Source organism: Scylla paramamosain, chromosome 13 (genome assembly GCF_035594125.1).
Source record: "Scylla paramamosain isolate STU-SP2022 chromosome 13, ASM3559412v1, whole genome shotgun sequence".
NCBI lineage: Eukaryota > Metazoa > Arthropoda > Malacostraca > Decapoda > Portunidae > Scylla > Scylla paramamosain.
In genome coordinates, this window is record NC_087163.1 from 22,224,585 (window position 1) to 22,252,084 (window position 27,500).

At 38.9% G+C, this 27,500-nt stretch overlaps 1 protein-coding gene across 16 annotated transcripts in view; it reads left to right on the forward strand.

Moving 5' to 3' along the window:
- LOC135106514 (multiple PDZ domain protein-like) overlaps positions 1–27,500 on the forward strand; it is a 456,199-nt gene that overhangs the window by 221,066 nt on the left and 207,633 nt on the right. For 14 of the 16 annotated variants that reach the window (XM_064015606.1, XM_064015607.1, XM_064015610.1 and 11 more), the window contains 3 exons: positions 3,054–3,230; positions 5,268–5,387; positions 6,103–6,120. In XM_064015606.1, coding sequence (XP_063871676.1) covers positions 3,054–3,230; positions 5,268–5,387; positions 6,103–6,120 — 315 coding nt within the window. The remainder of the gene's footprint in view (positions 1–3,053; positions 3,231–5,267; positions 5,388–6,102; positions 6,121–27,500) is intronic. The other 2 variants (XM_064015608.1, XM_064015614.1) reach the window with 1 other exon arrangement.

Below are 27,500 nucleotides of genomic sequence, written 5' to 3' on the forward strand. Positions count from 1 at the left end.
GTCTTACTTTCTTTCTTCCTTCCTCTTTATTTTCCTCCGTTTTTTTTACGTTGTTTTCCTTCCTCTTTTTCTTCTTTTTTCCTCTTTCCTTCTTTCTTTTCCTCCATATTTCCTCTGTTGGACTGGTGTAGTGTTTGGGTGTACGATTTATTCCATATTAGGTATTAAGCAGTTCTGTGCAAATAATATACATATAGTACATGAACTGTGCAAGTAGGCAGAAGTCGTAAACGAGGTATTATGGCGTCACTAAGCGGTTATGACGTCATGAAGCAGTTGTTTAGTGACACTGTTAAAGCGAGGGAAGGTGGTGGTGGACAGTTGTTGTTGTTCGGAGAGGTTGTGGTGGGAGCTCCCGGGCTTGGTGAAGGATTTGCTGTCAGTTTGTGGACTTTTATAACTGTGGTGGTGTTTGATACTGGCAGTGTGTGGATTATTGTTCTCCAGAGGTTGTATGTTGTGTTGGTCGGCTCTGTGTTTTGTGTTAAGTTGTGGGAGAGTTCAGTCAGTCGCCGTCTGCACCAGGAGGACCAGACCAAAAACAGAGGTATCGCATTACTGTGTATGTCATGTACTAATAAGATATGTCATGTCACGTCCAGTGCTGACTATCGTCTTCCATTTCATTCCTTCTTTTCTTTCTAGGAATTTCCATCTCCTTCCTCTATTTTCCCTCCGTTTCGTCTCCTTATTTTCTTTCCTTCTTCTATATTCCTTCCCTTTCATTTCCTCTTCTCTTCCCTTGCCTTCCCTTCCCTGTAGCTTCTTAATGGTTAGCTATGAAAGCCTCTTTTGTATGGAGGAAAAGAAATGTTTCGCTCTTTTCCCATAGTCATATATTTTTAGTACTTAAGTTACTCCTCCCTAAATTACGTACATATGTAAACCAGCGAGCGTGAGTCTTCTGTTGTGGGAAGATGTAGATGTTATAAAAGAAAACGTGGATATAATAGGGATGTATATAACGTTATCTCTTTATGGTTATTTTTACCTGGATGTTTTATATTGAATCGAGTTTTTCTCCTTTTTTTTTCGCTTGTTTAATTAAATTTCGGTGAGATATTGTAATCAACTTTAAAATTTTATCAAGTATATATACTTTTGTGGGGTAAATTTTGCCAGGTATTTGTAGTTAATCGAGTTTCAGTCGTATTTCTTTTATTTTTTTTTTCATTTAAGTAGACTTTGGTGAAATACATAAAAGTACACAAATGTATATACTTTCTTAGGAATAATCTTACCTGGCAGTTGTAGTGAATCAGAGTTTTTATCATCTTATATTTCCTCCTGATTAGGGCAGACTTTGGTAAAATACATAACATTACAGAAATATATACGTACACTTTCTTATGGATAATCTTACCTGGCAGTTGTAGTGAATCAGTCTTCATCGTCTTTATTTTTTTCCGCCTGGTTAAGTAGACTTTGCACTTTGGCGAGACAAGAGACGCAAAACACTCCATGCCTCGAAACAATAATAACCCCCCCAAATCCCCTCCAGACCCCTCCCAGCTCCTCCAGCCCCCCACAACCCCCTCCCAGGCGGGCGTCGCGGGGGCACCACCATTGATCCCCGCTATTCGTGGCCCACGCTGCCGGGTAGCTAATTGTGAATAATTAGATCATATTTTTCCCCGCTTTTAGCTCCCCCTGGCGTCAAACTTCGTATTACTCCACCCTTTTTCTTATTTTTCTCTTGGTAATTTCCGTGCCCTCAATTTTCCTTCCCCCTTTTTGTCGAAGTCTATTTTATTTTATCATTTTCGTATATTTTTCATTTATTCTTATCAGTGTATGTTTTTATTTCCTCGCTCTCCATTACTGAGTGCATTCCTTTCATCTACCAATGTATATGAGAACCAGTGCGTTTGTTCTCCCTCGTGGTTGTGGAGTTAGGATGCCCCCAGCAGGAGTGAGCGAGGCGGGGATCACGGCCTAGGTGCGGGGGACGGTGCCTTGCCTCCCAACACCCTCATCCCTGCCATACTTGGTGACTTGTAAACGCTTTCCCGCTGAATGTTAATAAAGGCGAACTGTTGCAGCTTCAATGTCAGTCAGTCTTGGGTCGAGAGGCGAAATTGTCTTTATTCTTCGTCTTTATCGTGTAATGTATGAAGAAAAAACATTATGGTATTGAGTTTTGGTGTATTCCCTCAGTTTAAAAGAGTTTTCATCCTAATTTTCGCTAATTTCAGAAGTTAAGACTGATGTAGCGTGAATATATAGCAATAAATCGCCTCTATTCATCTCTCTCCCTAACTAAAATACATGATAAGCACTAATGAGTTACATGCCTCGTCCTTAGCCACTGTAAGTTCCTGTACATTTTAAAGAGACGGAGTTCCATTGTAAAGGGCAGCGTAGCGTGTGCCTCTGTGCCTCTCACTCTCGGCTTTACCTTTCCGGCGCCGCACCATCCAGCTCTGTTATTCATTTCTGTGCACCAGTCCACACACCTACGTATATACACTCGACGCCTCGCCTGCCTTGCTTTGCTGCTCTAACTTACATTACATGGAATAGTAATACATTGTGTGTGTGTGTGTGTGTGTGTGTGTGTGTGTGTGTGTGTGTGTGTGTGTGTGTATGTGTGTGGGTGTTTGTTTCTCTTCGTTCTATAAATACCTTCGACCTCTCAGCGATATTATAAATGAGATTGGAATACTGTGTGTGTGTGTGTGTGTGTGTGTGTGTGTGTGTGTGTGTGTGTGTGTGTGTGTGTGTGTGTGTGTGTTTGTTTGTGTGTGTGCGCGCAACTCCTCCCCTCATGTAAATACCCACTAGTTTTCCCCCTACGTACATAAATTTAACACAAAATACAACTGTTAGGTACGTATTCTTGTATGTGTGTGTGTGTGTGTGTGTGTGTGTGTGTGTGTGTATGTGTGTGTGTGTGTGTGTGTGTGTGTGTGTGTGTGTGTGTGTGTGTGTCCTCGATACCCATCAGTAAACCCCTCACACAACAAACACGCTACCACACAATTGAATCCCGCCCTGTCCTAACTAACATCACTCCCCCCTTAACTAACCCCCCCCCCTGTGTCTCTCCCCAGCTGGACGCCATTCTCGGGGAGCTGGGAACACCCCGGGACACGGACAGTCAGCTGCTGGATCGCTCCCTCGAGGACGACCAGGACCTCAACAGGGACGAGGCCAGCGAGGACGACCTTCCAGATTACGACAATGACCTCGACGATTTCTCCGAGGACCAGATGTACAGCGGCCACCGGGTGAGTCGAATTGAGTTGTTAGTCGCATTTAAAGTATTCAGGATAAGTGTGGTGAAGAGAAAACAAAAATATGTATAATTAACCCTTTCATAGCGGTATGCGATCATTTTCAGCACTAAAAACAATGTATGTAGTCTTTATAAGCATCTACAAGAAAGAAGAGGATAAAAAAAGAAAAGATTTTGCAATTTCCAGCCAGTGCAACGTAGGGAGGTGGCTGTAGAACAAGAAAGGATGTCTCAGAGTGGTTAGTGATTAGGGAAAGATGTGGTGAATAATAGTGAAAGGGTTAAGGAGTAAATATGGAAGAAAAGAAAGGACATTAGTAGGCATAAGGTGGTGGGTTGTCCATCTTGCTGTTGTTCTGTAGTTTTTAGCTATTTATGGGTCTTCTTGTTTGCTCCAGTTGTTAGTAGTTACCTTAATGAGCTGGTTAGGAGTGTTGCCTTTAAAACGTCTCTCCCTCACTCCTCACTGTCTGGGTCTTATGTATTCTTTGTCTTTCCTTTTCTTTTCTCTTATTACCCAAAATGTATGCACTGTTCTCCTTGCTATTACTTATTATTGAATATGCTAGTGGTCCCTGAAGTAGTGGACATAGAAAACGGTACATTTGAATGGGTGACTAAATATTCTTGTTTAGTCTTGTTAGTTTTAGAATATTCATTTTAAAAAGAAGATTAGATAGGAAGGAACTGTGCACGTGCTGCTACTTATTAATGAATATGTTAGTCACCCATGTAGAAGAGTAGACACAGAAAACGGTACATTTGAATGGGTTACTAAATATTCTTGCCTGGTCTCCTTGCTTGTTGAAAATATTCGTTTTGAAAAGATTGAATAGGAAAGAAAGTTGACAGGCTTTACTTTTCCTAACCTTACGTTTTATTAACCTTACATTCATGTCATTTAACACTATATGTATATATATATATATATATATATATATATATATATATATATATATATATATATATATATATATATATATATATATATATATATATATATATATATATATATATATATATATATATATATATATATATATATATATATATATGAACTGTTTGTCCCATCTTACTTATTTTTCATATGTTTCTTTACTAAAACTATCAGATTTCCATTTCACCCTCGAACTGTATAATTTCAAGCCTCACTTTATACCATACACAGTCTTTCTTCTCTTCCTCCATCCAAACCACCACTATTCCACCTTATTCCACCATCTTTATTTACTATTACCACTATATATTTTTTTTCTTTTAGCTTCATATTCCATTTTCCTTCACTCAATTTTAAGTTTGTTTCATGTCCTCCACATTTTCCACCTCATTTGTCCACCCAAACTACCACTTATCCACTTTACATACCATCAATCTCCACTCTTTTCCACGTGTTCCATTTCATTTGTCCACAAAAACCATCACATTTCCATTACATTTGAACATCTTACCTTCCCACACACAAACATATTCCACACCTCCACTTCATCTCATCTATTACCAACGACACATTCCACTAATTTTCTAGACGCCAATTCTTCCACCCAAATATACACCCCACACCTCCTTATTAACTTTTCCACCTTTCCACTCTCTTTCAAGCCTCCACACCCACTCTTCCACCCACAGACTTGCACTCCAGACCTCCATATCATCTCACACACACACACACACACACACACACACACACACACACACACACACACACACACACACACACACACACACACACACACACACACACACACACACACACACACAAAGTCATTTCACATCACCACCCACGCATCACCACCACCACCATCTTTGCATTCACATTCATCCACATCACGCCTCCACCTAACCTTCCACTCCACTAAAACCTGCCGCATCAGACACACCAAACCACTCCACTTAGCGACACTCCATCAACACTTAGCCTCCCTCTCCCCACTCTCTCTCTCTCTCTCTCTCTCTCTCTCTCTCTCTCTCTCTCTCTCTCTCTCTCTCTCTCTCTCTCTCTCTCTCTCTCTCACTCTCACTCTCCCAACAGCATTCCGGGTCCGTTTTGTCGAGCGAGTCGGAAGTGCCACCCCTGCCCCTCACCTCGCCCCCTCACACCCCCGCCTTCCCCACTGACGAGGAGGAGGAAATTACGGAGTACGATAATGAGGTGAGTTATGGCGTGACCAGATTTTTTTCCCCTTATTTTCCTCCCCCCCCATCACCCCCTCCTCCTTCATTTTCTTTTCCCACCCGCTCCCCCTTTTTTTATGTAGTTTTCTCGCCTTTTTTTTCCAGGTTTTTTTCTTCATTTTATTCCAGTTTTTTTTTTTTTTTTTTTTTTTTGCCTTTTTTCGTATTTTGAAGGAGTGTTTTTTTTAATGTTTTTATTGCTGTTTTTGTTGTTGATGTATGTATTTTTTTTTTTTACCCTTTCTTGATTTTCGTGTTTTTTTCTTCTTATATGTTGTGATTTGTCGCTTATTTATTTATTTATTTTATTTATTATTTCTTTTTATCAGATCGTTTCATCGTTTTATCATACATCAATTTTTATTTTATTTTATTTATTTATTTAGTTTTTTGGGGGGTCGTTATTGCATTCTCAAAGTCTTTATTTCCTGTTATTTTTCTTCGCATCTTTATCATATTTTACATTGATATCTCCACCCTTCCCATTTGCCCACCCTTTAAAACAATCTGTCTACCTTTCCCTTCCCTGTTCTCCTTCAGTTATTTATTCCATGTAATGCTCTTAATAATTGTCTCTACATATCTCAGGTCTCAATTTTGTTTACATCTTCCCTACCCTTACTCTCTCTTTATCCCTCCCTCTTCTTCGCCTCTTCCTGCTCCTCTTACTCCTTCTTCTTCCCCTCCCGCAGGACTCCTCACAGGAACTGGTAAGTCGTCCTCATAAAGTCGCCCTTATAAAGTCGTTGCTTACAGGTTCTCGTTATCTTGTTTATTCTTTACGTAAACAAGAAGCTTCTTTGACGTAAACCAGAATATTTTGTTTGATTTTTTTTTTCTATATCTCCTGGCGTCACCTATTTTTATTATTATTATTATTATTATTATTATTATTATTATTATTATTATTATTATTGTTATTGTTATTGTTATTGAGATTTTTATTTTTTTGTATTTAATAATCACATAGTCGCTTCTTCTTGGCTTGTTGTAATATATTGTTTCTTTTACTATATACATAATTTTTTTTAACTATTATTACTCTGCTGGGAATTGCCTCTGCTTATAATATATATACTATACATTAAACAATACTTTTTTTATGTTTTAATTAGTGAAAATATATTAGCTGGATGATTCACCTTGACATTTTATCATTTATACTTCCATCTCTCAAAATTTTGTGTATGTGTATATACTAAACCTAAAGAAATGCAGCACCATCACTTTTTTTGGTCCACCCTGCTCACTGGTGTGCTGGAATACCTCACCATGACTTCATTCACCACCACATTAGGGTGTAGCGTGTGTAGCGTAGTGGTGTGTCGTGTCTGTGCACTTAGATCTGCATGTGTCCCCGTCCACGCCTCCCACACCCCTCCCTGTGTTCCCACCTTGGATCAGCGCACCTGTGTGTTTCCGTGGCCGTGGGATGTAGAGTAAAATCATCTGTAGTTCGAATTGGATAAAAAATACGACAAAATAGAGTGAATGTAGAATAGAAATAGTTGCCTTTAAAATATTAAGAATTTTATTTACAGATAAAAAAAAAAACGGTTCTTAAGTTGCGGACCTTTAGATTTAGAATTTTTAGAGTTAAATGATAACTAAATAACTGAAAATGGAGTATAAAAATAATAATAATGGTGAAGTAACATGTTTAACAAAGAAAAATTTGATCGTAGCAAATTACAGCTATTTGAAATAATTGAAAAAATGCACAAAAAAAAAAATATGGAAAAGCTCTGAAATACAAATAAAAACATAAATATACAGAAAAAAACAACATCTATAGGTAATTGGGAATTCTATACAAACTGTAACAACTAAAAGCTACTGAAGACACTACAGAGAACCCTAAATGAAAGAATCCAATCTCATTTCCTTCCACGGGAATCGTAAAGGAGGAGATCGGAGGCAATAAGTCAGGCGCTCACACTCACCGCCACACACGGCACAGTTTTTCCGCCTCTCTGCCTCCCTGGATTCACGAGTTTTTGATTTATGGATTCCTGGCAAGCGTGCGAAGGTGTGTGTGTGTGTGTGTGTGTGTGTTATGCGTTCATAGATCCATAACTTCAAAAAGAAAAGTTGTATTGTTGTTTACTCTCATTCCAGTTTATTCCCTCCTAAATTGTTAAAGGGACAAAATAGTGTTTTTTTTTTTTCTCTGTGTTTTTTTCTTGTGTCTATATTTGTCTGAAGCGTCGGTGTGTGTGTGTGTGTGTGTGTGTGTGTATGTGTGTGTGTGTGTGTGTGTGTGACGTCACTTTACTTAACCTTTATCACACTTGTCTCTTGTGAAGGTCATTAACGTGTCTTCCTCTCAGTAACTCGTACATATAGGCATACACATTCTTCACTCTTGACTTACTTAATGCAATATGATCGTGTTGTTACGGCTCCTATAATCAGCCAATCAGTCAGTCAGTCAGGTAATGAGTCACCTTTTTTTCCCTTCATTACTCCTCTCAATATTGTTTTTTTTTTTTTTTTTCACAAGGTGCTGGTGTGAGATGGTCTTCAAATTTCCATTCACACTTTTAAACCTCTTAACTCTCCTGTGATGGGAATTAGATCAAGAGTATAAGAGTATCCTTTGTAGAGCTTCTTAATTTCACTACTAAGTGTTAAACATTCTTCAGCCTGTACAGAAATGGCTGGTTTTAGGTCTCATACCTACACTTAGATGACCCCCTTCGACTGTTAATGACAGTTTGATACTTATTGCCCCATTTAAAGAACTCGATTTTTCTGGGGAATAATAAAACTGTAGACACTAAGTTTTGTACTATATGATCACTCCTTTTGTTGTCAGTACTGGAAATGGAAGTTATACTCAAAATTTGGGCCATTCGACTTTTTTTGTGAGGTTTAGTAGTGGTAGTAGTTGAATAGTTGAAAGATGCACTGAATGAATGAATGATAAATGGAAGAAAGGAAGGAAGCAAGGATTGAAAGAAGGATGAAGGGAAGGAAGGAATGGAAGAAGGAAAGGAAGGAAGGAGGGAAGGAGGGAAAGAAGGAAGGAGGGGCTTATGTGAGGCGAGGCTTCACGACCTTGGCAATGGAGTGACTTATCCGGATATCGATTATGATGAAGGGAGGGAAGGAGAGGGAAGGTGTGTGTGTGTGTGTGTGTGTGTGTGTGTGTGTGTGTGTGTGTGTGTGTGTGTGTGTGTTCCATATAGTATCTTTCCGCTCTGCTTTGTGTATTCTAAACTTTTATTCTCACACACACACACACACACACACACACACACACACACACACACACACACACACACACACACACACACACACACACACACACACACACACACATCCACCCACTCACCAATTAACAAGCACTGCCTCAAGGTCAAAAGATAATCACCAAACAGACAAACAGACAAACACAGACAGGCAGGCACCTTGAAAAACCAATAAACACCTTCACTATTTTTCCTCACTGTCACAACCTACATTCCATCACTCTCACCATCAACATCTATTTCTTTCCTTACCTTTCCGTATTTTACCAGTACCTTGAAGTGGTGGGTGGGGATAATTCAGTAAACACCAAGGATAACAATTCCCAGGTATCTGTTATGGGTACGTAATTCTATGCAGTCTATGTAATCTTCTCTTTGATCCTTCTCCTTCGTGACGTGACTTGACTAGGGGAAGAATTACTGCAGTCTGTGATTAAAATGAAAAGAAAACGTGGCTGCAATAATCTCTTTGGTGTCGCGGCTATAAAATATTTCCGCATTGGAGGGAAAATATTATCTCTCTCTCTCTCTCTCTCTCTCTCTCTCTCTCTCTCTCTCTCTCTCTCTCTCTCTCTCTCTCTCTCTCTCTCTCTCTCTCTCTCTCTCTCTCTCTCTCTCTCAGTATGTATCTGGAACTGAAGGAATTAATTTGCAGGTAATGCTATTTTTTTTTCTTTCTCCTAAAAATTTCAGATTCGCACATCTGTTGTGATTTAATTTAATAGAAAGTTTCATTTATACGTATATTTCTTTTTTTTTAAATAATCGTGGTATTGTTTTATTATAATTAGTATAAATGTTTTCTTTTTTACGGTTATGAATTTATTACTGTCACGGTCACTATTATTATTATTATTAAACCCTTAATATAGTTAGAAAATCATCAATATTGTTATCCTTATCCTTATCATCATTGAAATTTTTTTTTATAACTGGAAAGCAATTATCACCATTATCTTTACTATTAATAAAGTTGCGCATTTTTACCTTGATAACGTAAAAGTACCTTCGTTTTACCTGAATAAGACATGTTAAAAGAGAAAGTTAATATAATTTGCGCCTCTTAAAATACGTGAATATACTGCAAAAGAATCCTTGCATTTAAATAAAGCAATTAACATTTTTCTAAACTATTTCTCGCTCTATAAAACTTAGGAAGAAACAAAAATGAAGGAAGGAAGGAAGCATGGAAGAAGAGAAAGACGGAGTGAAAACAGTCAGAGAGAGAGAGAGAGAGAGAGAGAGAGAGAGAGAGAGAGAGAGAGAGAGAGAGAGAGAGAGAGAGAGAGAGAGATGTACCCTATATGTCATCCTTGTCTCTTTCTCCTTTCACCCCCTCCCCCTCTATCTCCCCTTCTCCCTTCCATCTCTCTCCCCCTCCCCTCCTCCCCTCTTATTATCAATTTCCTTTCGTATTCCCTTGTTACCCCCTGTATCCTCTCTACCCAGCTGTTCTTTATCCCTTCATCCTCTCCCCATCGTCTACCTTTCATTCTTATCCTACCCTACCTTTCCTTATTTGTTTATCCTTTTTATTTTCTTTTTTTTTTTACATTTCTATTCTAACCTAACTGAACATTTTTTTCTTTTTTTGGTTTTCTTATTCTCTTCTTTTATGTTTTTTCTTCCTTCGTCTTCTTTTCTTTCTTTTTTTTTCTTTTTGTCTAGCTTTGAATCCTAATGTACCTCCTAACGTTTGTTTCTCTTACTTTCTCTTTCTGTCTTTCGTTTTCTGCATTTTCTCCTTCACCTTTTACTTTTTTTTTTCATTTCTGCCATTTCCTCTCTCTTTTCGTTCCTCCATTCATACATTAATTTTTTCCCACACTACACTCTTCTCTCCCTCCCATTCCTTCATTTATCTTCCTTTTTCCCCATATCCTCCTCCACTCATGTTATCCTTCTGTCCTCTTCTTTCTCTCCCATTTCTCTTCATTTTTACATCTAATCTCCCCCAACGTATTTCATCCAATATCCCATTTTCTTTCATTACTATCTTCTCTTCAATTTATCCTCTTATTTTTCCACAGCTTTCTCTACGTTTCCATTTTCCTTCCTTTTCCTTCTTCATTCCTTTCTCAGTTCCTCCTTTCCATTCCCAGACAAGGGATAAAAAGAGAATGAAGTTAATTAAATAAAAAAAAAAGAAAGTTGCGTAAAATAAACGTTTATACCTTGCGGTTCTGTACCTTTCTTGTTCAGCAGTGGGGGTGTAGTGGTGGACAGGTGAGGAAGGGAGGGGGGGAGACCCTTTAGCGCAGGTGCAATGTTGTCAGAATCTGTAAAATAAGCAAACCTTTCTTTCATCCTCCTTGTCCTCGTTCTTGCCCTCCTCCTCCTCCTCCTCTTCTTCCTCCTCTTCCTCCTCCTCCATTTCCTTCAGGTCATTACGTTACGTGCAAGGTCATTCCCTGGAGATGCTGCTACTGAAAGCAGTGTTGTTATTGCAGTGTGTGTGTGTGTGTGTGTGTGTGTGTGTGTGTGTGTGTGTGTGGAGCGGGAAGAGCGTAAAATTAATTGGTCTGGCTGTTAAGGGCTGTGGGCGGACGGCGGACTGACAGGAGGAGGAGGAGCAGGAGGAGGAGGATGATCCTACGCCCGTGTGTGGCATCACTGCGCAGGGTGGTGATGGTGGTGGTCGTGGTGGTGATAGGAGTGGCGTGTTCCCCCTCTCCTCCCCTCAGTGTCCTGGAAGCGAGTGTAGAGGGAGGGTGTGCCGCGGCTCTGCTCCCAGCGTGTCTCGGGGAGGGCCACGCGTCGCCTCACCTGGGGACCTGACGAGGCTGAGATATAAGGCCCGCCAAAGCACAGGCCGCCGTCTCACTCACCGCCAGCTTGATTAGTCCTTGTTCCTCCAATACTTCTGGGCTTATATTCGTGTGTTGTAATTTTTATTTTATTTTTCCATTGCTTTCCTGTTTTTTTTTTATTTTTCATCGTTTGAAGGTAGAAAATATTATCACACCGGTTATTTTATCATTTTCTATTTTGCTTCATCTTAAAATCGAAAATACTTGAAATACCAATAAATTTGCGGATTAGCTTATAAATCACAAGAAAGAACATTTAAGGTATATATTTATCTTCTATTTGTATCGGTATTGTGTAGTTAACTGGAAGGAGGAGGAAGAGGAAGAGGAGGAGGAGGAAGGTGTGGTCATGTAATTAAAGACAGGTGATCCCTCTTTGGTATTGCACAGGGGGACGAAGTGAAGAGGCGTTGTTGTGTCAGGTGTGCAGGGAAGGGAAGGTAAAGAACAGGTAAAGGTGGAAAGGAAAAGGACAGGTGAGGTGGAAGGGAAGGAAGGCTGGGTGTTTATAGATCCAGATGAGGAGGGAAAGATTCATAGGAACAGTGAGGGCGTGGCGGCGGGTGGAGGATTGGGGGGAGAGAGAACACGTGTCTTGGTGGCGGGTGTGTGTGTGTGTGTGTGTGTGTGTGTGTGTGTGTGTGTGTGTGTGTGTGTGTGTGTGTTTCTCGTTCTTTCATTAATGCTTATGTTTCTGTTAGTTATTTGTCTTATTCTTCCATTTTGTCTTCGTCCTTTTCCTTCTCTCCCTCCGTTTTATTTATTTATTTATTTATTTTTATGTTTCTCTCTTCTTCAGATTCTTTCTCTTTGTTGTCTTTTTCCTCCTTCCTCTTCCACCGTTTTGTCTTCCTCGCTCTTCTTCGACGTGGAAGAGAAAAAATAAGGAAAAGTAACTCCTTTCTTCCTTGTCTTCCCTCTTTTACTCATCCTTTTCCTTCTGTGTTTTCCTCTTTCCCTCCCACCGTCCCTCATTCCATAACTCCTTCTCGTTCTTCCTTCCTCACCTCCTTTGATTCATGTATTTTATTATTTTTTTTTCATCTTCGCTTTCCTCCTTACTTTTTTATTGGTTTACTTTATTCCTCACCTTTTCACTTTTTTACTACCTTTTTCTGTTTTTCATATTTTCATTTCACTCGTTTTTCTCTCCCTGTTCATATTTTTTTTCTTTTCTTTTACCTCTTACTCGTATACCTTTATGTTGCTTTCCTTCCATTTTTTTTTACTCCTACTTCCATATTTTCGCGTATTTACTGTATTTTTCCTTTCCTTTTCTCTTTTCCTTCCATCTTTTCATTTTTACCTAGTTTTTCATGACTTTTCTTCCCTTTCTTCCATCTTTTTATACCTGTACTGTGTTTTCTTTATCTTTTTCTCACCCTTTTTTACCACTTTCCTTCGTTTCTCCCCATTTTTTCGTGGTTCTTCCATCTTTTCATTACGTTTATTTTCGTTTTCTCTTCTTTCTTCTCATCTTTTTTGTTTTTCTTTCCTCCCACCTTTTCGTATCTTTTCCTTCGTTCTCCTCTCTTCTTTCTTCTCTTCCACCGTTTCACCATTTTCACAGCGTTTTTTCCGTGTTTTCATCCCACCTTTCCACATTGTCACCTCGCTTTCCCCCACCCGCCCCCAACCTTTTCCTGGCCTTTTTTGTATTTCACTGTCTTCCCTTACCTTCGTTTTCTTTCCTTCCTACAAAGGCTTCACTATTTCCACCCCCAAAAACACGAGCATCGTTCACCTTCACGTCTTGCCCCTTCACCATTCTTTGTATCTGCAGCTCTGTCCTCTCCTTCTTTTATTCATGTGTTTCCTTATTCCTCTGTTTTTTGTTATGGTCTGTCCTCGTCTTCTGAGTCTTTCGTCTCCTTGTCTCCTATTTCTTTTGTTCGTATCTGCCTTTCTTTCTTTCTTTTTCCTTTTCTTTTTAGGTCTATGTCTTACTGTATTTTTTTATCTTTTTTCCTTTCTTTTTCTTTAGTTCTTCTTCTTCCTCCTCTTCCTCCTCCTTTTTCTTCTCGTCTTTTTTTCTTCTTAGACGGAAAAGAGAGAAAAGCAAGATTTCTCACTTTATCCTTGTCCTGTTAACCTCCTCCTCCTCCTCCTCCTCCTCCTCCTCCTCCTCCTCCTCCTCCTCCTCCTCCTCCTCCTCCTCCTCCTTCCTGCCTCTGAAGTGTTTGTATGCATGTTGTCAGCTGATGGCCAATATGGTTCTGTCATGACCTGTGTACTTAACTAGGCGGGAAGGTTGTGCTCTAACCCTCCTCCTCTTCCTCCTTCTCCTCCTCCTTTGTTTTCCTTTGTATTCCTCCTCTTCGTCCTTGCTCTCTTCCTTCTCCTCCTTTTCTTCTCTTCTTCACCTTCGTCGTCGTCGTCTTTTTTTGTGATGGTTTTCTGTCTTCATGTTGCTTCTTATTCCTCTTCGTATTCTATTCCTGTATGTTTGCATCCTTCCTCCTCCTCCTCCTCCTCCTCCTCCTCCTCCTCCTCCTCCTCCTCCTCCTCCTCCTCCTCCTCTCAGGAATTATATGCTGCCTTACTCAAACTTCAATTTTAATTCGGTATCTAGAGCGTGAGCAAGCCCGTCGCTGTGGAAAGTCCCTGAGAGCTGACGAGTGGCTTGTGGGTATGCTGGAAGAGAGAGAGAGAGAGAGAGAGAGAGAGAGAGAGAGAGAGAGAGAGAGAGAGAGAGAGAGAGAGAGAGAGAGTTAGGAGGAGAGTGGGTTTGACGGAATGGGACTTGTGTTGCTTTGACATGTTTTGACTCTCTCTCTCTCTCTCTCTCTCTCTCTCTCTCTCTCTCTCTCTCTCTCTCTCTCTCTCTCGCTCGCTCTGTCTCTCGCTCTCTCGCTTTCCGCCCCTTTCGTAATATCTCTACCTACTTTTCTTTTTTTTTTAATCCGCGTTTAATTAATAATCACAGCGATGGTGAAAGACACAAAGAACTTCCCTTAAATTTATCACGGTGAAGGTAATCCCTCTCGACTTAATCCTCTCCTGCTGCTAACCCTGACGTATTTCATTCTGGGCTGAGTCAGAGGAGTGAATAGGTGTCAGAGAACTTTTCCCCTTCATTTACATCATCTGGTCATGTGTGTATCTCAGGTCCTCTCGCTACTCTGTCTTTTTATTATTTTTTACTATATTTTTCTTGTCCATTCTCACTTTTTTTACTTACTTCCACAAGGCATGTATGTTTCTCTGAGGTCCTTTCGCTATCTTATCTTTTTATTGCTTTTTACTCTATTTTTCTTGTTCATTCTCACTTTTTTTTATTTCATTTACTTCCTCTGGTTATGTTTCTTTCTCTCGGATTCTCTCACTACCGTATCTTTAATTACTTTTTTTTCTGATCTGATCTCTTTTTCCTATCGTTCGCGTTCTTCCCTTGAGAGGTTCCATGAATGCTTTTTTTTTTTTCTATTCCTCCTTGAGATACGTTAACCATTTCATTCAAGTATTCACGCTACCTTCTCTTCCATTACTTATCGTTTTTTTTTTTTTCGTTTTCTTTTGATAGGTTCTCACTTTATCGTTTTGCTCTTCCCGTGATAGAATCCTTGATGGTTCTTCCTATTCTTCCTTGACATATCGATTCAATGACTGCTGTGAATGAGTGAGAATACTGTGCTGCGTGTTTGGAGTACAATTTCCAGACAGTTGACAGCAAAAGAATGAATTATTAAGTGGTTTTGGAGTAGTTAGGTGTCTACTGCTCAATTTCGGCTCTCTAAACTGCCTAAGGTAAATCAATTGAAGTAAAAAGTGTGTCATTAGAAGTCAGAGGTTTAAATATAGGAAAAAAATAAAAATAATAATAGTCAAACGATTGAAAATTAGAAAATAAACAAATGAACTTAATAATAATAGCCAAATGTTTACGGACAAGGAAACTTAATAATATTTCTTAAAAAAACTCATCGGAACTGAAATTTTTAAGGTCAGAGAATACAAAGCATTACTTCTCCTGTGAATAATAATGATGATGGGAATAATGATGGGAATAATGATGGTAATAGTTGCGTGAGGTGTGATGCTCAAGTGTTGCGTGCAATTGACGACGTGCTAATGAGAAGGTGAGTCAGGTGCCCTTAAGGTGAAGCTGATTAGGATGAGGAGTAATTAGATGGTTCAAGGTGACGGTGGTTGTTGATTATCATTATTATCATTATTATTATTATTAGTAGTAGTAGTAGTAGTAATAGTAGTATCATATACTACTACTACTACTACTACTACTACTTCCACCACCACCACCGCAACAACAACAAGAACAACAACAAGCATTACTACTATTACTACTACTACAAAATACAGCACTAGTCAATCAATATATTAAATGTTACAAATCGTATAGAAACAGGAATCTTTGTGTCTAAAGAAATATAAAAATAACAAACTCGAAGAAGGTAATAATAGAAGAGCTGGAAGTGAAGGAGAAGGAAAAGGAGGAGAAGAATGAGGAAGAGGAGGAGGATAACAATGAGTAAGACCTTGACATCGATACAGTGATAATAAAAAGATACGCTAACCACTACATATCCTCTTACACTGCGGCACGTGCACACACACACACACACACACACACACACACACACACACACACACACACACACACACACACACACACAAAAGAGGTGACATTTACATATTTCTTTTATGTAAGTTTTCTCATGTTATGCTTATTGCTAGAGAGAGAGAGAGAGAGAGAGAGAGAGAGAGAGAGAGAGAGAGAGAGAGAGAGAGAGAGAGAGAGAGAGATTGGAAGTGACCTAGTTTTCATCAAGGTCTTTTACATGCTAACAATATTCACTGAGATGAATGAAAAAAAAAAAAAAGCTCTCACAAAACATACAAACGTGTCCTTTCTCTCTCTCTCTCTCTCTCTCTCTCTCTCTCTCTCTCTCTCTCTCTCTCTCTCTCTCTCTCTCTCTCTCTCTCTCTCTCTCTCTCTGACGGGAAACTGAAGGAATAGCAACGACATTGATGAAAATAATAAAAAAAAGCATACAGGAAGAAATATCGATGGAAAAAGGAAGAAGGAGAGAAGTAGGAAAATAGATAAAACAAGAAACAAACAGAAAAAAAAATCAGAACATTATTATTATTTTCCCAATTCAAGATGTGCAATACGTGTACGAAAGAAATTGATCAGAGAGAGAGAGAGAGAGAGAAATAACATCCTCCAAAACCCCCTGACTTATTTTCTCCACATACAAATCACAAGTTTCAAGATACACATGATTTACTCGTATGAATGTTGTTGCTCTCATTTGCGTGTCTTCATCTCACCCTCCTTTCCTTAGTCTTCTCTGGCGCCTCCTCGCTCCGCTCGCCCTGGTATATATATGGAGAGAATTCTTCTGCACTTCAGGGTTTTCGTAGGTTTGGGGATCCTTTGTTTTCTTTTATTTTTATTGGGGTTTTTTAATAGTGTTTTGTTTGGTGGTGTTTCATTCCTCTGTTGGTGTTTGTGATTGTATGCAGGCAGTTGTTTATTTAGCTAATGTTTCTGTCTCCTTATGTATGTATTTTTTTCTTTATCTATTTACATATCTACTTGTTTACTTATCTCTTTGTCTATCTATTTACCTATCTGTCTATCTATCTATCTGTGTATCTTTCCATCTGTTCCCTCTATCTGAAATTCTTACACGTCTACTGAGTGACCAAGGGCAATTCAAATAAATAAAAGACCGTCTTACTTTCCATAAAAATACAAAAGGAAAATATTATAAACGAGTTAACGAAAAAAAAAAAAAAGATACGTATCACTTTCAGAGGTGCCATAAATAACTTAACACGCCAAAATAAAAAATAATGCACAGGAGTTCCGTTCGCCAAAAAAAAAAAAAAAGAAAGAAAAATCGTAAAATAGAATAATCGCTCCCTTTTTTCCGTGAAGGCCTTTAGTGGATGAATTAATTAACGTTTCCCTTAGTTCACTTGCTTCGAGGGGCGTTTTGAGGCTTCGAGGCGTTTGAGACTTTAGGGAAATGTTTTATTTATTTATTTTTTTCTTCTTAATTACATTTTATCTTTTATTCGTTTTTTTTTTTAGCTCGTAGTAAAAAAAAATTTCCTGGTGGCATTGTAAAGTAAGGAAATATTCTAAAGGTCTGTTGCGTTTACTTTAGCTATTTGTATTGTAATTTCATATTAATATATTTTTTTATATTCATATTTTCTTATATCTATTATTAGTATTGCATATTTCTCTCACTTATTATCACTTTTCTATTTTACCCTTCGTTTTCATTCTTTTTTTTTCTTGTTCCTTCCGTTCATGCTCTTCCTACACACACACACACACACTCACTGGATTCATCATACATAGGTACACATGAATAATTTACAAACTCGGTCATCGTGTATGCATGTATATCTAGTGTGTATACGTACATGAAACTCCCTGTTTAAACACACACACACACACACACACACACACACACACACACACACACACACACACACACACACACACACACACCTGTAAAAAAAAAAGGATATTCGAACCTTCAATAAAAAGTTGTATATTCTATTACAAAAAAGGAAGATTCGATTTATTCTCTCTCTCTCTCTCTCTCTCTCTCTCTCTCTCTCTCTCTCTCTCTCTCTCTCTCTCTCTCTCTCTCTCTCTCTCTCTCTCTCTCTCTCTCTCTCTCTCTCTCTCTCTCTCTCTCTCTCTCTCTCTCTCAGCCAGGCACTTCGTCTTTCTATGTACTTGTCCTTATATTCTTGGGAGAAAGTTTACGCATCATTCACCACTAATTACAGTTCGTGCCCAGGCGGTCCACAGGTGAGAGCTGCCTGGATTACACCTGGGCGAAATTACCTGGCACTTCTCTTCCTCCTCTTCTTTACATTTTTTCTCTTTTCCTTCTTTTCTTCTCGTTTTTCTCCTTTTTTTCTGCATCAAACTATCTTAAGACCTCTTGTTTGTTTTTCTTTATATTCCTTTATATTTCTGTTCTTCCTTCTCTTCCTCTTCTTTTTCCTCCTCCTCTTCACATTTTTCTTTCCTTTTTTCTTCTCGATTTTTTCTCGTTTTCTTTTCTGCATCAAACTGTCTACAGATCTCTTATTTCTTTGTTTTCTAAAGATTTCTTGTTTGCTTTTCCTTGTATTCCTTTTGTATTTCTCTTCTTCTTCTCTTCCTCTATCCTTCATTTCCTCTCCACTTTTCTCCTTCGTTCATCCTTTTCCTGTCTTTTTTTCTTTATATTTCTGTTATTTTCTTGTGCTTTTGTTTCCCTCTTTATTCTTTCTAGTAACTCCTTCTTATTCCTCTTTTTAGTTCTTTTAAACGCTAACTTTTCATATTTTCCTTCTTCTTTTAACATTTTCATATCTTCGTCTTTGTTTTAGCATCCAAAACTGTTTCATTTTCTTCTGTTATTATCTTTTCCCTAATTTCATAAATTTTTCTCTTCTCCTTTGCCTTCCACGTATTCATTAATCTTTTCCTTTCCTTTTTTTCTTCCTCCATACGTTATCATTCTCTCGTTCCTCTCCATCCTCCTTTCTCATTATTCTCTCATCCATGCCGCCACACGCTTGTTGCTCCTCCTCCTCCTTCCTTCCTTCTTTCCCTATTATTTCGTCGTCGTGTCATCTTTTTCATCACCTTTCTTTCCTTTTCCCTCAGCGTTTCCTTAAGTCTTCCTTCCACCCTCATAAGTTCTGAGAATAATCAGATTTTATGTAAAAGTTTGCGGTCTGATTTTAATTCTCATGAGGTGATGCTGCGAGGAAGAGAACGAAGCGAAGAAGAGAACGAAGAAGAAGAAGAGGAAGAAGAAGAAGAAGCGTTTGGGTTGGGAATGAGAAAAGAAGTGAAAAGACAGGAAATGACGTGTTTACAGATTGTAGAATGGAGAAGGAGGAGGATACAGGTGTTAGAATAAAGAAGGAAGGATGAAGGAAGAGACAATAAGGGGTGTGAAGATGCATAGAGGTGTAGGAGGGACTGATGTGTGTGTGTGTGTGTGTGTGTGTGTGTGTGTGTGTGTGTGTGTGTGTGTGTGTGTGTGTGTGTGAGAATCCAGGTGAAGAAAGACCGGGAAAGGTACACAGGGGAGTTGATTATTGACCGCAGGTGGTGCAACAGGTGAGGGGAAAGTAAAGAAGGTAGAGACAGGTGAGGCGAGGAACACGTGAAGGCCATTCATTTTTACCTGGAAACTGAGGTGTTGTGTTTGACAGGTGATTTAAGCCTTTAGGTGGCGAGGGACAAGGTGAACTAACCAGATGGATAGATAGACAGGTAGATAGATGGATAAACAGATAGATGCATAGACAAAATACTAATAAATTGATAGATAGGTAGATAGATAGACAGATGGCGTGAGAGAAACAGTACTGCCTAGATTGTTAGTAAATTCATTAGTTAAACAGGTGGAAAGAGAACGAGAGAGAAACAGTCCTGCCTAAATACACTGACTATAGCTTGCCAGTTAGTTAGCTTGTTAGATCATTCATTGTGTTAAAAAGTTGCACAGTTCCACAGGTAATACCATGGCTATACACTTGACAGCAGGAATTTCATTATAAAAACGTGTATATTCATAAACAAAAACAAGTCTATACATCTGTTGAACACACCACACACAAACACACACACACACACACACACACACACACACACACACACACAGAACCCTTCCCCAAAAAAGACATTAATTTTACTACGCATACGTTAAAGAAATGTTAGGTATGTGACGCCATCGACCAGGACTCCCTCGCACGTCACTGGCTGCTTGTGCTCAGAAATGTATATCAGAGTGTTTGTGTATGTATGTGACACCCTAATGAATAAATGCATACACGGGGATAGCTTGTTTTTGCGCCGCGGTGACTAAAGTTAAGATTGTTTTCACGGGTTTTTTTTTCTTTTTTCTTTTTTTTTTTTTCATTGCCGTGTTTTTATCTGTTTGTTTATGAATCGACGTGTTCTGGTAGTGTTTAGTTTTAAATATATGTTTAATTTTTGTTTTACTGTTTATAGGTCTCTCTCTCTCTCTCTCTCTCTCTCTCTCTCTCTCTCTCTCTCTCTCTCTCTCTCTCTCTCTCTCTCTCTCTCTCTCTCTCTCTCTCTCTCTCTCTCTCTCTCACCTATGATTTCGTGTTTAATTAATGTTCTTTACCAGGTGTGTGTGTTTTCAGGTGTATTTTCAGGTGTGTTCTCTTTGTTCGTTGTGGTGTAATTACCTTGGGTGTATTTGTGTATGGTGTATATCGTTAACTGGTGTCATTTTCTCGTTATTCGTTTCATAATACGTGGAATATTGTGTCAGTCTGTTTGTCTGTCTCTCTGTGTTGATGTGTCTGTTCCTGTCTGGATGTTGGTCTCTCTCTCTCTCTCTCTCTCTCTCTCTCTCTCTCTCTCTCTCTCTCTCTCTCTCTCTCTCTCTCTCTCTCTCTCTCTCTCTCTCTCTCTCTCTCTCTCTCTCTCTCAACTTGCTAATGACCTGAATTAATAATCGGTAGAATAATCTCATTGAATACATGAATAAAACGCAGGAGGAGGAAGAGGAGAAGGTCGAGGAAAATGATGCAGAGAAGGAAAAGGAGTCATACCAAGCAAGATACAAATCAGCTGGCTTATAACGATGTCATGTCATTTTAATATTCAAGGTCGCTTTCCATTATTTTACATACTGGTGCGTGGGAAAATGGAAAGACAAAAATAGAGGAGGAGCAGAAAATATTAGAATGATGAAGTTCGGGATGATGAGTAAAGAGGAGGAGAGAAAATGCGTGATAAAATTGAGGAGTTAATAAAGTCAAATAGATTAAGTTGATGATAGTAATGATGTGATGATGGTAAATTATGTTAATGATGATAAATGGTAATGATATGAATAGATTAGAGAAATAATGGCAAGGTGCAGCCAAACGAAGCGTAAAAATACACAAAAATACAGTTATTGATGCGATTACCGCCGTAAAAGAAATTTATGGATATGAAACAAATGAAATTACACGGAAAAAAATCGTGAAAATGTGGTGGTGGAAATAACCTGTCACGAGAGAGAGAGAGAGAGAGAGAGAGAGAGAGAGAGAGAGAGAGAGAGAGAGAGAGAGAGAGAGAGTTTTGGAATAAGGTCAACTTGGCAATGCTCAAGGTCATTTTCTCTCTCTCTCTCTCTCTCTCTCTCTCTCTCTCTCTCTCTCTCTCTCTCTCTCTCTCTCTCTCTCTCTCTCTCTCTCTCTCTCTCTCTCTATCTATCTATCTATCTATCTATCTATCGGTCTATTCATCTCTATATTTTATACAACCATCCATCCATTTATTCATCCATCCACCTATCTATCTATCTATATATCTATTTATCTAGCTATCTTTATTTATCTATTTATTTATCTATCTGTTTGTCTATTTATCTCTATCTTTCTGTCTCTCATCTGTCTATCTTTGTGTGTGTGTGTGTGTGTGTGTGTGTGTGTGTGTGTGTGTGTGTGTGTGCGTGCTTGTATGTGGGTGTGCATGTGTCACTTGTTAATTAACCTCTAATCCCTTCGTATTGTAAACAAATTTCGCCAAATATAAGTTTATGAGAACGTCAAGATTGGAATTCTGTGTCGTTATCCCACGCAAAGGAGAATGTCAGGCAGACGGACAGGGAAAGACTTGAGAACAAAGGAGGGAAAGACAGATGAATACAAAGGGAGGGAGATGGACAGGGAGACGAAGACAGGAACACAAGATTAGAAGTGAATTTGACAGGGAGAGAAAATGTACAGAATCTAATAGTGTTTGGTTCATTTCACGTATTTGTGCATCTGTCTATCGGTAAATCTGTTTTTTTTTTCTTTATCTGTATCGAGCTTTGTTTATTTAGTTTTGCTGTCTATCAGTCTGTTTTTAAGTTATGTATCAGTATAGGTAGATTGATGGATACATAGATAGATAGACTGATAGATAGATTGATAGATAGATAGATAAATAAATAATGTATCCAAATCTATTTTTTCAAGCCATAATTATGATACCAGTCTTCACTTCATAATTGCCTCGTTACTTTCACCACTCATTATAACAACCTCTCCCTGATCTACACTCATTAACGCCGCGTCCTCAGTGCTGCTAGAGGATTAATAGTGATTTCCTTGCGCATTGCATTAAATTATCAGGCTTAAACTCACCTATATAACCCAGTACTCATCATTTCGAGAACTGTGACGCAGATAAAGGAGCCAAAGACATGCTGAGTGTGTAAGAAAGAAATGCTGCTGTAAGACACTCCTCTGGTGGTGACTTCCTCCTGCTGCAGCCAGACCCTTGAGACGCAGAGAAAGAATGCGCATTTATGCAGAGGACTGAAAAAAAAAATAAAGAGAGAGAGAGAGAGAAAAGTGGACGACGAAAGAATATGCTAATCTGCAGCTTGGTATTCTTTTAAAGTTCCTGTAAAGAGAAAGTTTAAGCAAGCGCCCTGCATACTTACCACCACATGTATCTAGCGAGGGAGATAAAAAGACCTTGAACACTTTATCACCTCTCCATAAATCCCAAGCAAACAGAAAGAGAAAAGAGAAAACTAAAAAAAAGGAGGTGGAGGAGAAGGAGGAGGAGAACAAAAATCGAAGCGAGAGCAGTGGAAAGGAGGGAAAAACCATGCTGCCCAAGTCCCTCACCTTTGATCACCTGGTGGGCCGCCCCTGGGGATACACGCGTGCCCAGGCCCTCAGGCAACAGGTGGGTGGAGTGACCTGGGTGAGTGAAGATGTTGGGGCGAGATAGCACATAAGAACACAATGCAATATTACATGACTGGCAAATGAACTGAATATATAATTGTTTGAACTATATAGATTACATAACACAAATTTCATTACGTCATTTCATCCCATACAATAGACAGGAGTTACGCAGAGATTTTTAAAGTAGGTAGTATTATAAAGAAAGGGGAATTATTTATTTATTTATTTATTTTATTTTATTTTTTTTTTTTTGTGGAAGGTACAGAAGAGAGGATGAAAATGGCAGAATAAAGAGATATTTAATCCCTAAACAAAGTCAGTGCCATCAGAAGTTTTACAGGACGAAAGAAAATGGCTCATGAATAGATTAGGTGTGGGAAAGGGAATCGAAAAAAAAAAAAAAAAAAATGAAGAAAAAATATCAGACAAAATATATCAGAAAAGATGGAACAGAATAGACTTAATTTAGAAAGACAAGAGTTGGTAGGGTCGCGTGCCGGCGCAGTGACTGGCTGACTTGGGGCTTGTTAGTTACGAGACGCCGGGGAGACGCAGCTCAAGTTAGTCACACTCCGAGAAGAGTTTAATGAGCCTTGGACGAGGGACTCACTAACTTTACGGAGTTTGTGGATGGCGTTTAGAATCAGGGAACAGATGATATTGTACTGCCCCTTGTCATCGCTTCTTTCCTTCCTCCTCCTCTTTACATCACATTCTTTCCTTAAATCTGTCTCTTCCTTCTCCCTTTTTCTCGTGGTTTCAGAAAGGGGTGAGGTTAGAACTAGGAAAAAGGTGATAATGTACTGTCTTTTCTCATCGCTTCTTTCCTTCCTCCTTCTCTCTATTTCACATTCTTTCCTTAACTGTGTCTCTTCCTTCTCCCTTTTTCTCGTGGTTTCAGAAAGGGATAAGAGACGAGAATCAGGAAACAGACGATGTTATACTGTCTTTTGTCATCCTTTCTTTCCCTCCCCTCTTTCTCAACTCTTTTTCTCCTTTCTCTCTCCCTTCTCCCTTTTGACGTGGTTTCAGGGAGAGTTAAGAAATTAGAGTCAGGAAACAGATGTCTAGATATGTATTGTCTTTAATCACCTCTCCCACTTTCTCTCCATTTCACTTTCTTTCCTTAACCCTTTTTTTCTCTCTTCCTTCGTTCTTCCTTGTGTCTTTTTCGTGGTTTCAGGAGGTGTCTTTATCTATTGTTTTTCGTCATCGCCTCTTTCCTTCCTTCTCCTTGTATCACGTTCTTTTCTTAACCCTCTTTCTCTCCCTTCCTTCTTCCTTCTGTCTTCTTTTCGTGGTTCCAGGAGAGTTTAATAGATTAGAGTCAGGAAACAGGTGTCTTGATATTATACTGCCTTTCACTACTTCTTTCCTTCATCCTCTCCTCCATATCACATTCTTTCCTCAACCCTTTCTCTTCCTCCCGTCTCCGTTTCTTCTCCCTTCTCCTCGCGGTTCCAGGGAGGGTGAGGAGATCGTAAACTTGAAGCAGGTCATTGTATTTCACTCCGAAGTTAATTTGTGAGGCGGTGTTCCTCTCGTGCATGAGTTATGAGGGACAGTTAGTGAAGAATGCCATTGATCGTGTGATTTATGAATACGAGCGGGAATATGCGAGCCAGCCAGCCAGCCAAGCGACAGGGCGGGAAAGACATGTGAGATAGTGGCCAGGAATAAGGAGACGGGGCTATGATACGTGGTCGGGTGATGAAAGGACAGGATTTGGAGGAAGGAAAAGGAGTATGGGAGGTAAATCAGTTGGTGATATGAGAAGACAAAAATAAAAGGGGAAATAATGAAGGAAGCAGAAAAATAAGGAGTGTGACAGGTAATTTTGATGGTTAAATAATGGAATGATAAGTCTAAAGAGAAGTTACTAGGAAGAGTATAGAAAATAAGGAGTTTTAATCATAGATGGTAAATTGAAAGGAGGATTAGAAGAGGAAGTACTAGAAAGAATGAAGGGAAATAAGGAGCTGAGGTATTGGAAACGTAGGAGAATAACGAGAAAAAGAAAAAAATTATAATAGGAAAGATGTGCCAAAGATAAATTCAAAGGTAAATATGGATGAAAAGATATAGAGATTAAAGTAAAAATAAAAGGAAAAATAAAAAAAAAAAACAGAGGGGGAAGGATAAGGGTAGTTATGAAAAGCAGAATAAAGGGGAAAACGTAGGAAATATTAACGTATGCAAATAATAATTCAGCACCAGAATATGAGTAAGAAAAATGAAGTCAGAATGAAGTAAAGAGAAAAAGGGAAGGGAAGTAGAAGGGAGAGATGGATAAAAGTGTCCCCCATCTCTCTCTCTCTCTCTCTCTCTCTCTCTCTCTCTCTCTCTCTCTCTCTCTCTCTCTCTCTCTCTCTCTCTCTCTCTCTCTCTCTCTCTCTCTCTCTCTCTCTCTCTCTCTCGTACCATTCCTCACCTTCGTCCAATTTCTCGCTCGGTGTCTGTTGGGAAATCTTGAGCCGAGAGACAGACGGAAAATGCAGAGTGAGGAAAAAAAACACGATTCTCTGTAAGAAGGTTAATCACGAGAGGGATTTTCTCCTTTCATGTTTGTGTTTCCATTTTTGTGTGAGATTGGAAATTCGACCTTCCTTAATTAAGTTTATAATGGAAAAATCGGATGCTTGCATTGTAGTCATTCTTAGAAGTCAGTTTTGGTTTTTGTATATAATGAGCGTTGTCAGGAGGAGAAGAATTATGGAGGAAGTTAAGTGTGTGTATTTATTTGTTAATGAGAGGAATAATTAAGGAAAAAATAAGAGTAATAATTAGCTTAAGAGAAAGAATAATTAGGTATAAGAGGAGTGATGAAAAAATTGAAGTATAATAATCAAGAAAAGTAATAATGAAAAAAAAAATTATCACATTAAATTAGAAAAGAACAAGAGAAAGGTGTATTGAATAATTACTGTCTTACCTGTCTTAACTGTCTCTCAATCAATACAATTAGGAAAGCTACACCTGGAACATTATAATACCAGTAATCTAGAGAGACGTACAAGGGAAAGGTGTATCAAATAATTGCTGTTCTTATCTGTCTTAACTGTCCCTCAATCAATACAATTAGGAAAGCTACACCTGGAACATTATAATACCAGTAATCTACAGAGAGGAACAAAAAACAACAATGAAGAAACCAAAAGGATAATTAACAAAAGTTCCCTGTATGTTCAGTTACTAGATTTCTTTACAGAGTAGCGCACAGTAAGCTTCCTAAGAACCGATGAAGTATTACAGAATCCCCCATTTATCCAGCCCCACGTCTCTTATCCAATCCTCCACCGCGTGTTATTAAATACGGAAAATCTAGGAATCCAGTCGTGTTTTTGTGATGTAATTTGGGTTACAATGTAATTTGGGTTATTCAAAAGTTGCATCACATTCTCTCTATCTCCGGAAGAAAAGAATCCATATTGTTTTCCTTTTCTGGTATATTTTCAAGAGAGAGAGAGAGAGAGAGAGAGAGAGAGAGAGAGAGAGAGAGAGAGAGAGTGATCGTATAGGTATTCTTTTATTAAGCTTCTTTTCGCCGTAGTGTTTTCTCCGTCTTCCAAATTATTAAAAGAGCCGCAGCTGAAAGAATTATTGATTAGCGATGACCCTTAAGGCAGCTTGGCAAGAAATTATATGTTTTCTTTTTGTTAGGGGGAAGAAATGCAGTTATCTCATTTGGCAGTTAGAATAAGTTGTTTTTTTTTGTTTTTTGTTTTTTTTTTAGATTGGAATTGACCTTGATTATGTGTGTGTGTGTGTGTGTGTGTGTGTGTGTGTGTGTGTGTGTGTGTGTGTGTGTGTGTGTAACGCAGCAGGTATGGTTATTGAACGATTCTAAGCATTATATCAAGATTAGATTAACCCTCTTCCTCCTCCTCCTCTTCCCTACAAGAACTTTTTCCTCCTAATCTTGTGTCTCTTTCGCTCTGTTTTCCTCTTAATCTCCTTCTTCCCATCTCTTTTATTTTCTTATTTCAATCACATTTTGCGTATTTCATTTTTTTCTTTTCTTCCTCCTTTTTTTTTCTTCATTCAATACTTTTCATTCCTTTCTGTCTCCTCGTTCCAATCATCCTCCCTGTTCTCTCCTTCCTAGCTATCTCTCCCTTTTTTCTCACATTTCTGCTTCCTCCTCCTCCTCCTCCTCCTCCTCCTCCTCCTCCTCCTCCTCCTCCTCCTCCTCCTTCTCCTCCTTCGTTTCCGATTCCGACTCCTACCTCTTCCTTTTCTTCTTCAGTCCTTTACCTCTTTAAAGACACGGAGGAGGAAGAGAGAGGGAGAGGGAGAGGGAGAAGGGAGGGATGGCAG